Source organism: Galeopterus variegatus, unplaced genomic scaffold (assembly GCF_000696425.1).
Source record: "Galeopterus variegatus unplaced genomic scaffold, G_variegatus-3.0.2 Scaffold139, whole genome shotgun sequence".
Lineage (NCBI taxonomy): Eukaryota > Metazoa > Chordata > Mammalia > Dermoptera > Cynocephalidae > Galeopterus > Galeopterus variegatus.
The window spans coordinates 672,102-684,065 of NW_007726250.1; the positions used below are offsets into that span (position 1 = coordinate 672,102).

Here is an 11,964-nt window from a genome sequence, read left to right on the forward strand (position 1 = left end):
CTATGGGCCCCACACCCCACAGCAAAGTGGGTCATGCCCTTCAGTCCCTCAGCACCGTGCCTGCCAATCTACCCTGGAGGACAGTGACCACACAGGGTCAGTCCCTTGGCTTGACACCTCCCCCAGGCCAGGGCTGTGTCTGTGCCCAGTATCCTACTCAGGCAAGGCACAGAAGCTGCCCAAGGAGGACATGACAGAGAAGCCTGCACACCTTGGGGTTCAGAGCGAGCGGACTGAGGCCTGACCCTGTGCTTCCTTATTGTGACATTCACCACCCAGCCTCATTTCCCCACCTGCAAAACAGGTGACCACACTGGTACATCCACGACAGGGGGTGGGGGGGGAGGACACCAGCAACACACGCCGGCTGCAGGATGAGTGCCACTCTAGTCCCAACACTCCACCAACACAGGGAACAAACTTCAGGTCTGGAACAGATGCAAGTCTCCACCTAAACCAGATGAAAGGTTAACGGGAACTGGAAATGCTGCGACGGATGCAAAAACTACAGTGCTCAGTAAGACAAGGAAGCAAAAGCTGTTACCAAAACCCTCCTCACAATGATCAAAGCAGGAGCAGGCTTTGAACATGTGTGAGTCAGAGGAAGATTGATTCAGTTCCTCTCATCTCTCCATTTCCCAGGGCAGTGGAGTCAGGAAGGGCTTTGAGCAGCTGGAAGTCTTGCACAAAAATACACTTGCGACTCGACAATGACCACACTGATGCACCGAGTTTCCTCGTTTCCGTCTTTAGAGAAGTCAAGTGATGTTTTTGAGTTCATAAGTGTCGTCACTGTCATGATAGTTATCTTAAAGTAACTTTATCTGCTAAAAACTAGAATAAAATGTTTAACGTACTTCTAAATTCATGTTTTGCTCAAGACTTTAATTCTAAATGTATTTTGAATATCAGTGAAATGTTTTATTTCACTGATTTGTTTTCCTTTAATTTTGTGAATTCTAACTTTTTAAAAACAAAATATAAATACCTAGTGGTATTTCGATATTAGGCAAAATTATGACCAGAACGCTGGCTCCATTGTTTTTCTCCAATGCTGCAGACATTAGTGCTTCTATCACTCAACCCTCATGACTTAGGGTGACAAGTCCTACGATCTCCAGCTGATGGATAAACTCTGGCGCTGAGAGAGGTGCAGGGCCTCCCCCTGCCAGAGCTGTGGCCACCGGGAAGACCTGGCCTGTGGACTCCAGCACCTCTGCTCTCACCTACGTTGCTGTAAGGCCTGGTGGAAACCCATGTCCCCACACACCGAATGCCAGTGGAGTCCTGGGTACTCTGCTAACAGCAGCTCTCTGAACCTAAGCACAAACCCGGAAAGCAGGTATTAGTGTCTCCCTATTTACAGGTTAGGAAACTGAGGCACGAGAAGGTTCGGTGCACCCAGAAAGCGTAACTGCCAACCCACCAAGCTGCTGGGGAACAGGTGAGTTGGGTCAAACTCATGCACTGTACAAAGCACTTTGCCACACTCCGGGTCCTCTGGAACTCTCCCCGGGAGGGCTCGCTTTATCATCATCCCCGTGGGACAGATGAAGCAGCTGCAGCTCTGCAGTCAGCGCCTCACCCAAGAGCCTGCGAGGCAGGGCCAGGTCACAACCCAGGTCCTGCCTGGCTCCTAAGCCCATCTTCCCCCACAGCCACCCGGCTGTGAGGGCAGGACAGGGGTGGCAGGCCACCAAGTGCAGATGCCCATGGATATCCGAACACACCATGCTTTATTATTTCAATAGACTCCAAAAGCACATTTTCCAGAACTGCGTTGGATGCAGACACACAGAGGTGGAGAAGCAGGACACGATGGCTCCGTCCTCCAGGGCAGAGAGGAGGCAGCATGTTGGAAGCTCGAGGACAGCAGTGGGGAGGGGTGCAGAGGTGGCAGCGGCTCACTTGAGGCGGTAGAGGACCTTGCGCTGCATGCGGTGCTGGATCTCACCCCGCCGCAGCATGAGCTGCAGCACCTTAAGGATGGCGTGCTCCGGGTATTTCTGCAGGAGCACAGGCTGGATGACGATGGAGTGTGCCTCCCGAGACCCCAAGGGAGCCCATGCATGCCCCTGCCCACGGTGGGCTTTACAGCCTACAAAAGGCCTTCATCCCCAGTCTCCCTTGATGAGAAGGGTTCACACTTCCTGAGCACCTACTATGTGCCTGGCACTGTTCTCAGTCGTCACATACATGGACTCATTCCATCCCCAACAACCCTATGTGTCTGGTACTAATCCCCATTTCACAAGTGAGGAAACTGAGGCATAGAGAGGCTATGTCACTTGCTCATGGTCACACAGCTATTAAGTGATAGAGCTGGGACTTAACTCCATCTGATTCTAGAACTGAAGCTCTTGTCCCTTTAAACCTCTCTAGGCCTCAGTCTGCTTGTCTGGAGAACAGGCAGGATACTACCTACTACAGAACTGCTCTAAGAGATAAAATGAGATGATGCACAGGAGAGGAAACAGGGACCAGAAACTGGGACTGCTCCTGTGATTTTAAAGGTGACAGGTTCTCCACAGCATCCAGAAAGCCCCGTTTCTTCTCTATGGGGTCAAGGCCACCCTCCCCAACAAGCTGCCTCACCCTCCTGGCTCTGCCCTCTCCCCCAAAAAAAACAGGCAATGGGGGAAGGGGGAGAACAACAGATGGGAAGGGTGGGGGAAACGCAACATGGGCCCACCGGAACTCAGCCACCTCTCCTCTCCCCTTCGTGGGAAAGAATACCCTGGCCTGACCGAAGCGGTCCCTATGGAAGGAAGGTGGCTGGGACAGGTCTGGTACATGGAACAGCTGTCCCTGCCCCTCCCTCACCCCATCCTGGGCCTGTCTGCTGAGCAAAAAAACACAGGTGCTGGGTGGGTGGCAACCAGGCCACAGGAACCCCCTGCACCCTGACCAGGCACACACCCCCTGTCCCCACCCCTGCCCCCTGCCCACGGGGAAGGCCCACCTGCTTGGTGAAGTCCTGGATGATGCTGTGCTCCGACACCTGGGAACCGATAGCAAAGCGGCGTTTGAGCTGCTTCTCGATGCGGCTCAGCAGCTCCTGGTCCTCCTGGCTGGTGAAGCCCTCCACTCCTGTGGGCACGAGAAGTGCGAGGGATGGGGTTTGGGGTGCCAAGGACCGCAGTTTGCTCACAGTGCCTCTAGCCCAAGGAAGAGTGGCCTGAACCAGGCCCAGAAGAGTAAATTAGAAGAAGAGGAATGGAGATGTCAGGGGACAGTGAGGTCCTGGCCGAGGAGGAGATGGAACAAGGTGGATGTGTGAGGAAGATGTTCTGGGCAGAGGGCACATCAGAGGTGCAAAGGCACAGAGGTAGGAACACAACACCTGACTTGCTCAAAAGGCAGTCCAGGGGTCAGGGGGCAGGGACATGGCTAGAGTGGTAACTAGGGGCCAGGTCCTGTAGGCCCCTGTAGGCCACAGCACAAGTTTTGCTCGAGAAGTGGATCCAAGGCAGAGAGCTGGAGGGGACTGACAGTGACCCAGGAGGGAGGGCCAGCTGCCAGATGACACATAGACAAGGTGTCCCAAGCGGCCCTCAGCAAGCAGGAGGCAGGTGGGTCTTCCCAGCTGCCCGAGCCACAGGGGCCTTGCTGTTTCAGTTGAGGAGAGGGTGAGGTCACGGAAGCTGCTGAGAGGAACACGGCTGCTAGGGGTCTAGATAAGGAGTCTGTGAGGAAAATCCCTACAAAGCCTGCAAGGCCCAACTCAATTACCACTGCTCAGATCACCCTGCCCTCTGAGCCTGCAGCATCCCAGACAGCCCTCTACCAGCAAAGAAGAGCTGCTCCCATGTGTAACAAGAGCTGCTCCCGGGGCAGAGACTCAGTCTTCACTAAGGGGTTTGGGGATCAGGCCCTGCCCACCCAGACCTCAGCCTGCTCCCTCCTCAGGGTAACTGACACTTGGTGTTCCCTTCTACCTGGAAGGCCCTTCCTCCAGGAGCCACACTGCCCACTTCACACAGGTCCCTGCTTCCTGTCACCTCCTTGGAGAGGCTGGGTGATTGGGCACAGATAGAAGAGAACATCCCCCTCCTTCTCCAACACACCTGGCCCTGCCCTCCTTCCCCCACTGCGCCTCTCACTACCTGAGCTCGAGAATGAGTGAGTGCCCACGAGGGCAGGGACCTTGTGATCTGCTTGCCCTTATACTCCCAGCACCTGAACAGTGCCTGGCAAACAGAAAGCACTAATTAAGTATCTACCTGCTGGGTGAAGGAATGGGTTTATCCCAGGAGAGCTTAGCACATAATTAGTGCTCAGGAAAGATCTGTTGAAAGGCTGACCTAAGCAGGCAGTATGACTTACAGTGGGAAAAAATGTTGGCCGAGGAGTCAAGAGACCTGCATTCCAGCCAAGTCACCAGCAAGTGACCTTGGGTACCTCGTCAAGGCCTCTATATCAGTTTTCTCACCTCTACGATGGGCAGCACTGACCGCCCAGCCTGGCTGCCAGGCACAGCTGTAGAGTAAAATGAGGAAGGTGGCTTTGGAGGCACTGGAAACGGCTACAAGCACAATGAACCACAGTGCCAACTGCTGTTCTTAATCAAAGATAGTCATAGTTTATTATCAATGACCTGGGGTAAGGAGCATCGTGTTCACAGGTCTGGAGAGAAGCTGCTTCTTCCCATGTTAGAGAAATGGGGAGAGGGGCTTCTTGTCAAAAGGAAGCTCGGAGAAGCTCAGCACACGCAGAGAAACAACACGCATTGCAGGCCTCCAGCGTGCTGGGGCCTTGCCCAAGCTAGAGTGCCCGCAGACCGTGCCCCACGTCTGCTCACCTGACAGGGTGCCCGACATGGCGGCATCCAACGTGGACACCTGGAAGAGCCTCAGAGCCTCCTCCACGTCGGCCTCCGTGGCGAAGGGCTGTAGCTTCATCTTGCTCAGGGCCTCAGCAATGCGCACAATGGCCTCCAGCTGCCTGTAGGGGAGCAACGGGATGCTCAGGGTGGCCTCAGCCCACTCTTCCCTCCCCTGCCCCACCCCAGCACCAGGAGGAGCTTGCCCAGGGTAGGAGGACTATGGTGGAGACTGCCTGCTGCCCCCATAACCCATCTCCCTTTTTGTCTCTGTTATGGAACCCTGACTTTTATTCTAGCACATAGCGCCCTGCTAAAGGACACTTCCAGACTCTTCTGCATCCAGGTGTGTCTGTGAGACCATATTGTCCCCGATAAGTTACAAGTTCAAGCACTGAGTGGGAATTTCTGGAAGTGTCCTTAAAATTAAAAGGTGAACCCTTTTCCTTCCTCCCCTGCTGCCTGGAATGTGGAGGTGGGGGCTGAAGATCCAGCAGCCATCTCGGACTGCGACGGTGAGGGGGGCCTGAAGGAGCCCAGGCTGCTGACGATGCCACAGAACCATCGCACCAGTCCTGGACCAGCGACCTCCAGAAATTTTTACAAGAGAAAAATTAACTTCCAATTTATTTAAGCTACTTTATTTGGTCTTTCCACTACATACATCCAAATCCACATCTAACTAATCAGTGCTGGAGACAGGATTCAGACCAGGCAGATCTCAGGTCTTACCCACTACACTGTGTCTACAAACTCCCAAGGAGGAGAGTTAGGAGCTAAGAAAAGGGAGGCCCAGAAATGAAAAGCAATTTCCCTGCAGCCACAGTAGGCTGGAGGCTGCGACCCAGGTCTCTTGACTCCCGCTTTCCACTACATACATCCAAATCCACATCTAACTAATCAGTGCTGGAGACAGGATTCAGACCAGGCAGACCTCAGGTCTTACCCACTACACTGTGTCTACAAACTCCCAAGGAGGAGAGTTAGGAGCTAAGAAAAGGGAGGCCCAGAAAAGAAAAGCAATTTCCCTGCAGCCACAGTAGGCTGGAGGCTGCGACCCAGGTCTCTTGACTCCNGAAAAGCAATTTCCCTGCAGCCACAGTAGGCTGGAGGCTGCGACCCAGGTCTCTTGACTCCCAGGCCGTGTGGTCTTTCCCTCACCTCAGGCTTCACCCAATCAGAGAAGCCAGACCAAATTCAGAAGAGAGGGGTCCAGCTTTCCCTAGTCTTAAATAAGAGACATAGATAATCGAGAGGTCATGGCTAATGCTCCTGAAGGACTCCTCCCTGCCAGACCCTCCATGGGCCTGCACTGTGTGGCTGCTGGCAAGGGACAACTGCCCAGGCTGCCAGGCACACCTGCCATGTAAAGGGAGGCCGGTCTGCCCCGGCCCTGCCCGCCCGCTCACCGCACAGTGATGGGGATGTTAGATCGGCGGTCACTGTCCCTCTCGTGCTGACGGGCCCCGCTCCGCATGATGATGTAGCGGTTTTTAAGCTTCTCCGCAGCCTCTGCCGATAGCCGGGGGCCACACTTCCTGCAGGATGGTGGGAACAGCTGGCATGAGGCCAGGAGGAAATCCTGGCATGCCCAACCTGTCCCCCCGGCCCCTGCCGGCTTGCAGACGTGTGCTTTCCCACCACACCACAGCTCATGTGGGCTGGCCATGCCATTTGAAAGAGACTTAAGTAAAACCTGGACTGGCTGTGGGCAGATGCCACAGAGATCAATATCGGGCAAGAAGAACAGGCGCTTTTGTCAGAAAACAGGTGGACTACTGGGGTGAAAATGGTCCTCCTCACTGCTGGAGGTCATGTGTTGTCTTGCCACGAGGAGGGCCCTAGCCCCCATACACGTACATAACAGCAACATCACAGCGGCACAGAGGCCCACGGGGTGGTGGGTCTCAGGGAGGTCTCAAACTCCACCCCAGCACATCTGAGGATGTGACGCACTGGTGATGCCCACAAAAGGCTCGGCAGTGACTGCAGCCCATAGCCAGGGAGCAAGTCAGACTCTCCAGGGAGGGCGGGCGCAGGGAGGTCTGAGCAGCATCTACCCCCTCCCACTGCCCCCCACCTTCCCAGGCAGATAGGCCAGAGGGAGGGAGGGAGGGAGCTCCCCACGGCTACCCGGGGATTTGGTGTAGAAGGAAGACCAGAACTCAGGCCTCTGAAGACTGGGCCATGCACAGCTTGGAATGTGGTGCAGACCCAAGAAGTGCTGGGCCACTGCCCCTGCCCGCTCGCCCTGGTGGAGAATGCTGAATTAGGGACCCACCCGACTGTGGTGCCTCAGCCCTTCATGGGAGGAGCTCATCCTCGAGAGCCCTCAACCCCCAGGTTTTAGCTCCTTCAAAAATCACTGAGGTGTCGAATGTCAAGAATCTGAGCACAGCCTCTGCAGGCAGGTTCCCAGGTTCACATCCTGGCTCCACCACCTCCTGATTGTGACCGTGGACAAGTTACTTAACCTTCCTTTGCCTCAGCTTCCCCATCTGTAAAATGGAATAAGAGTACACCTAACTGCGTAGGTTTCTGGGGAGAGTTAACAATCATCTATATATATAACTATATATACGTTAATACTAATACTCAGAATAATGCCTGGCACAGAATAAGTATTATGTGTATGATTACAACTAATGAATATCAGTGAGAATAATACTGTAATTAAAGTTGCAGCTGTGCCATTTACTGAGTATTTACTTGGTGCAGGGCGATGCCAAGCACTTACTCATTATCTTAGGGAACGTCAACCTGGAAAAATCATGGCACAGAGGTTGTCCGAATTGCCCAAGGTCCCACAGTGGGGGTGGGTATAACCCAGGGCCAGTGTCCACAGTGACCACACTGCTCTGCCTCCCCACATGTCAGTCGAGGGGGTCTTCGACACCATCTAAATCCTACCCCCTCGTTGTGGAGATGGAAAAACTGAAGCCAAGAGCCAGAGTGACCTGTGCAAGGTCAGAAGGAGCAGAGCAGATTCAGCAGAGCTAAAAACCTCTGAATGGCATCAGCTGGGATGTCCTGCATGAGGAGAAGCAGGGCCAGGGACTGGGTTCTCTCCCCCCAGGGGAGCCGGGCAACCTCACCACGGGGTCATGGGCGGGACTCACGCTCGGCAGTAGGCAATGAACTTCTTCAGCTTGGCCAGGTCAACCTCACCCTCCACGGCCTGTGTCTGTGTCAGTGCGCTCACGTGCAGAGTGATGACATGTTTGGCCAGCATCTGGGGGCAGAGAGGACATGAGGTCAGCCCACAGGTCCTCCTGAGCCTGGGTCAAGCAGGCAGGAAGAGCTGATGAGGCCCTGGCATTGTGGAGCCAGAAAGGCTGTTCAGATCTCAGCACCAGCCACTCCTTCTGAAGAGGGCCTGGACTCTGACTTAGAGAGAACTTAATGCTCTGCTCCCCTGCCCCCACCACGTGGCTCAGGGGGCTCAGGCTGTCCACCACCCTGGGGCACGTGCCTGCTTCAGTGGACAAGGCATCCATCCAAACCACGAGAGTCCCTCCTGGGACTTTCGCCAGAACTACAAGAAAAGAGGTCTCCTCATTTCTTAAGGGCCTGTTAAGCTATAAGCTTGTAAGACAAAGTCTTGTTTTTGTGACCACATGGGGAGCAGCTGCCTGAGAACACAGCCTCCACCAAGGGACACGAAGCAGACAGTCAGAGACACTGTTTGAGAACCAGATCCACCTGGGCCTGAACTCTGTGGACTTGTTAATTCTTTTTTTTTTTTTTAAAAAGATGACCGGTAAGGGGATCTCAACCCTTGGCTTGGTGTTGTCAGCACCACGCTCAGCCAGTGAGCAAACCAGCCATCCCTATATAGGATCCGAACCCGTGGCCTTGGTGTTATCAGCACCGCACTCTACCGAGTGAGCCACAGGCCGGCCCTGGACTTGTTAATTCTATAAGCCAGTACATTTTTTTCTTTCAGAAACTTACTAACCAGATCTGGGGTTCTATCTATTACACGTAACCCAATGTCAACTCCTCCATTTCATACACAAGGGACTGAGGACCTGGGAGAGTGATTAACTCAAATCACACGACGCATCAGTCACAGCAGAGGCAGGCCAGGCCACAGGACCCCAGACCTTGTTTCAATGCTCTGCAGCCCACAATGAACTCCATCCCACGTGCTCCCATATCATGGCCCATCTGCCAGGCCAGCCCTCACCGGCCGAGCGCCTTGTTCACCCTGGAGCCAGGCACCTTCCTGAAACCAGGCCCTGTGGCCGCCAGCCTGCCCCTGGACGCACCATGTCCCTCTCCTCATTGTGCTCGTCCTTGACGATGAAGATCATGTCGAAGCGTGACAGGATGGTAGGCATGAAGTCGATGTTGTCCTCTCCCTTCGTCTCATCCCAGCGGCCGAACACAGAGTTGGCAGCAGCCAGGACAGAGCAGCGAGAGTTCAGGGTAGTGGTGATCCCAGCCTGAGAGGGGACAGAGGAGGAAGGGGGAGATGATGAAGAACACCGTGACATGCCCCCTCCCCCCAGCCACACACATGCACACATGCACACATGTGTGCACACACAAGGTTCTAGGCCTGGGCTGTTGGGACTCAGCCACAGCCGATCAGAGCAGCCTAAGGAAGGCTGGGCTAGGCAGGGCTGCGCAGCATGGACTGGCCAAGGAGGGCCCTCACCTTGGCAATAGAGATGGTCTGCTGCTCCATGGCTTCATGGATTGCCACGCGGTCATCTTCTCGCATCTAAGTGGAGGAGAGAAATGTCCATCAGACCCACCCAGGTGGAGGTAGCAGGAAAACCAGCAGGAGCTACCATTCCCAAGGCCGATGGCAGGAACAGGGTCACCTCTAATCATGGTGACAACCACATGGGCCTGGCTCTCCTCTCCCCACTCTCCAGATAGAGAAACTGAGTCTCAGAAAAGTTAAGCAACTTCTCAATGTTAACTTCTCAATGTGACAGGCCCAGGGATTGAATACAAGTCTAAGAGGTGTTTTCTGCTGGCCGAGCACAGGAGGTCACACAACCGTCCCACGACTAGAGGTGCCATCCACTTTTCAGCCACGAGATCATAAGCTCACCTTAGACTCACCTTGTCAAACTCGTCAATGCAGACAACTCCACCATCAGCCAGGACCATGGCTCCGCCCTCCATGATGAAGTTCCGGGATGATGGGTCCCTCATCACCGAGGCTGTCAGGCCAGCTGCGCTGCTGCCTTTCCCAGATGTGTACACCTAGGGGGGTGGGGGTGGAGGTCAGGGCTCAACACCAGCTCCAGCTTCATGCTTTAACCCCAGTAAGTCAAGGGGACCCAGAGGGTTGTGACTTGCCCGAGGTCACATATCAAAGCTGGCTGCAGAGCATGGAACAGAACTGAAGGCTACAGCTCAGTGTTCCTCCTCTGGGAGGGGAGGCCACCCTGGGCCTCAGCCTGGCCCCAATGTTCTCCTCAGAGGGAGGCACCTCCATGGCTCCCCTGAGCTTCACAGATAAGCAAGCTGAGACCAGAGAAGAGGAGTAATACACTTTGAGATGCCACAGAGCTGGGATGGGGATGCATGATCCCCAGAAAGTACTGCCCCAGTGTGAGTCCCTTATCTCTGTATAGGCCTGCATGCCACATGAGCCCTAGAAAAGTGGCAAGTCCCAATTGCAATGTCCTTAAGTGTAAAGTATACAGATTTCAAAGACTCAGTGCTAACAACAATGTAAAGTCTCCATTAATAACCCCTTATATTAAACTCCATGTTGAAATGATAATTTAGACATACTGAGAACAGAATACATTATGAAAATTAGTTTCACCTGTTTCTTTTTGCTTTATGCAGCAACTTGAGAATTTTAAACAATTTACAGATGCACACGTGCAGTTCACGTAATATTTCTATTGGACAGCACCAGTGTAAAAAAACTGGTGCACTTCCTACCTATCCAAAGACCACCACCTCCCACCTGACACCCCATCCCACTGACCGCAGTGGTCACATCTCTCTCCACTCTGATCCTTCTGGACCCACCATCAATGCACCAGAGGACCCAGCTCACCAGACACTTGGGTTCAAATCCTGCTCTAGTGCTTACCAGCACTGGGACCTTGGTCAAGACACTTCAACATTCTGCAGCGCAGTTTCCTCACCCATAAAAGGGGGTAACAGTACCTACTGCAGAGCTGGGTGAGCAGTAAATGAGGAAAAACATATAAAGCACTTCGAGCAGTGCCTGGCCCTTGATTTCATGTCACTATTTAGCAAATGGATAAAGAGACGCTCAGAGACTGACTTGCATAAAGTCCATAACCAATCACTGGCCAGGCTGAGACCCAAACTCCATCCTGACTCTCAGTCCAGCGCTCTCGGCTCCTGCCCCAAACCTACACCTGCCTATTGGTTCCCTTCCTCCTCTCCCCTCCTCTGCCATCCTGACCACAGCCAAGAGGAATGAGGAAGAGATTCTGGGTGAGCCCGCCTACTAAGGGTGTCCTGGGGACCCACCCAGCAGCCCTGCCCTGCAGCCTTCATCCCTGCTGGGACAGCCAGAGTGGAGAGAAGGTTGTCTCAGGCCACTCACCCCAATGGGAGAACACTTCTCCACAAACTTCAGAAGCTGGGACTTGGCCGTCCCAGGGTCCCCCAGCATCAGCAGGTTGATGTCTCCTCGGCGAGTGAGTCCATCAGGGAGCCTGGGGGAGGATGGGTAGGTAAACAAGGTAACAACCCACCCGAGGGCTGGGACTCAGGCTAGTCACCAGAATGGCGGGCTGGCAGTCACCCTCCCAACCTATCATGAGCCTCAGAGCAGGCAGGATGATAGGGGCTCTGGCCTGAGATTCACATTCAGGCCCAGCTTTGCAGCTCCCTAACCAGGGCAGGCCTCATAACAGAGGGCAGAGCTCGCCTCCCAGGGAAGGGAGAGTTAAAGGAAACAGCATTTATGGCAGTGCCCGGCACACCAGCTGCAAGGAAAAGACGGGGAGTTGCGCATGGGCTGTGCAGTGTGGCGAAATGGGTGCCATGAGAGAAGGCTCCTGGCTCCACCATGTGCCAAGGAGCAAGTCCCTTTAGCTCTCTATGCCTCAACTTCCTCTTTTATGAAATGGACACACTAGCAGCTTTCTCACAGGGTTACTTCGAAGACTGGGTTTCAGATACATGAA

At 54.1% G+C, this 11,964-nt stretch overlaps 1 protein-coding gene across 1 annotated transcript in view; it reads right to left on the reverse strand.

Annotated features, from left to right (window-relative positions):
* Positions 1-1,713: 1,713 nt before the first annotated feature.
* The window catches only part of MCM5 (minichromosome maintenance complex component 5), a 21,090-nt gene continuing 10,839 nt past the window's right edge, over positions 1,714-11,964 (reverse strand). Inside the window, exons 8-16 of the mRNA XM_008590116.1 lie at positions 11,379-11,490; positions 9,902-10,045; positions 9,486-9,551; positions 9,094-9,270; positions 7,942-8,054; positions 6,232-6,360; positions 4,802-4,944; positions 2,963-3,090; positions 1,714-2,006 (exon numbers count right to left, since the gene is read on the reverse strand). Of these exons, the coding sequence (XP_008588338.1) occupies positions 1,905-2,006; positions 2,963-3,090; positions 4,802-4,944; positions 6,232-6,360; positions 7,942-8,054; positions 9,094-9,270; positions 9,486-9,551; positions 9,902-10,045; positions 11,379-11,490 (1,114 nt within the window). The 3' untranslated portion in view covers positions 1,714-1,904. The remainder of the gene's footprint in view (positions 2,007-2,962; positions 3,091-4,801; positions 4,945-6,231; positions 6,361-7,941; positions 8,055-9,093; positions 9,271-9,485; positions 9,552-9,901; positions 10,046-11,378; positions 11,491-11,964) is intronic.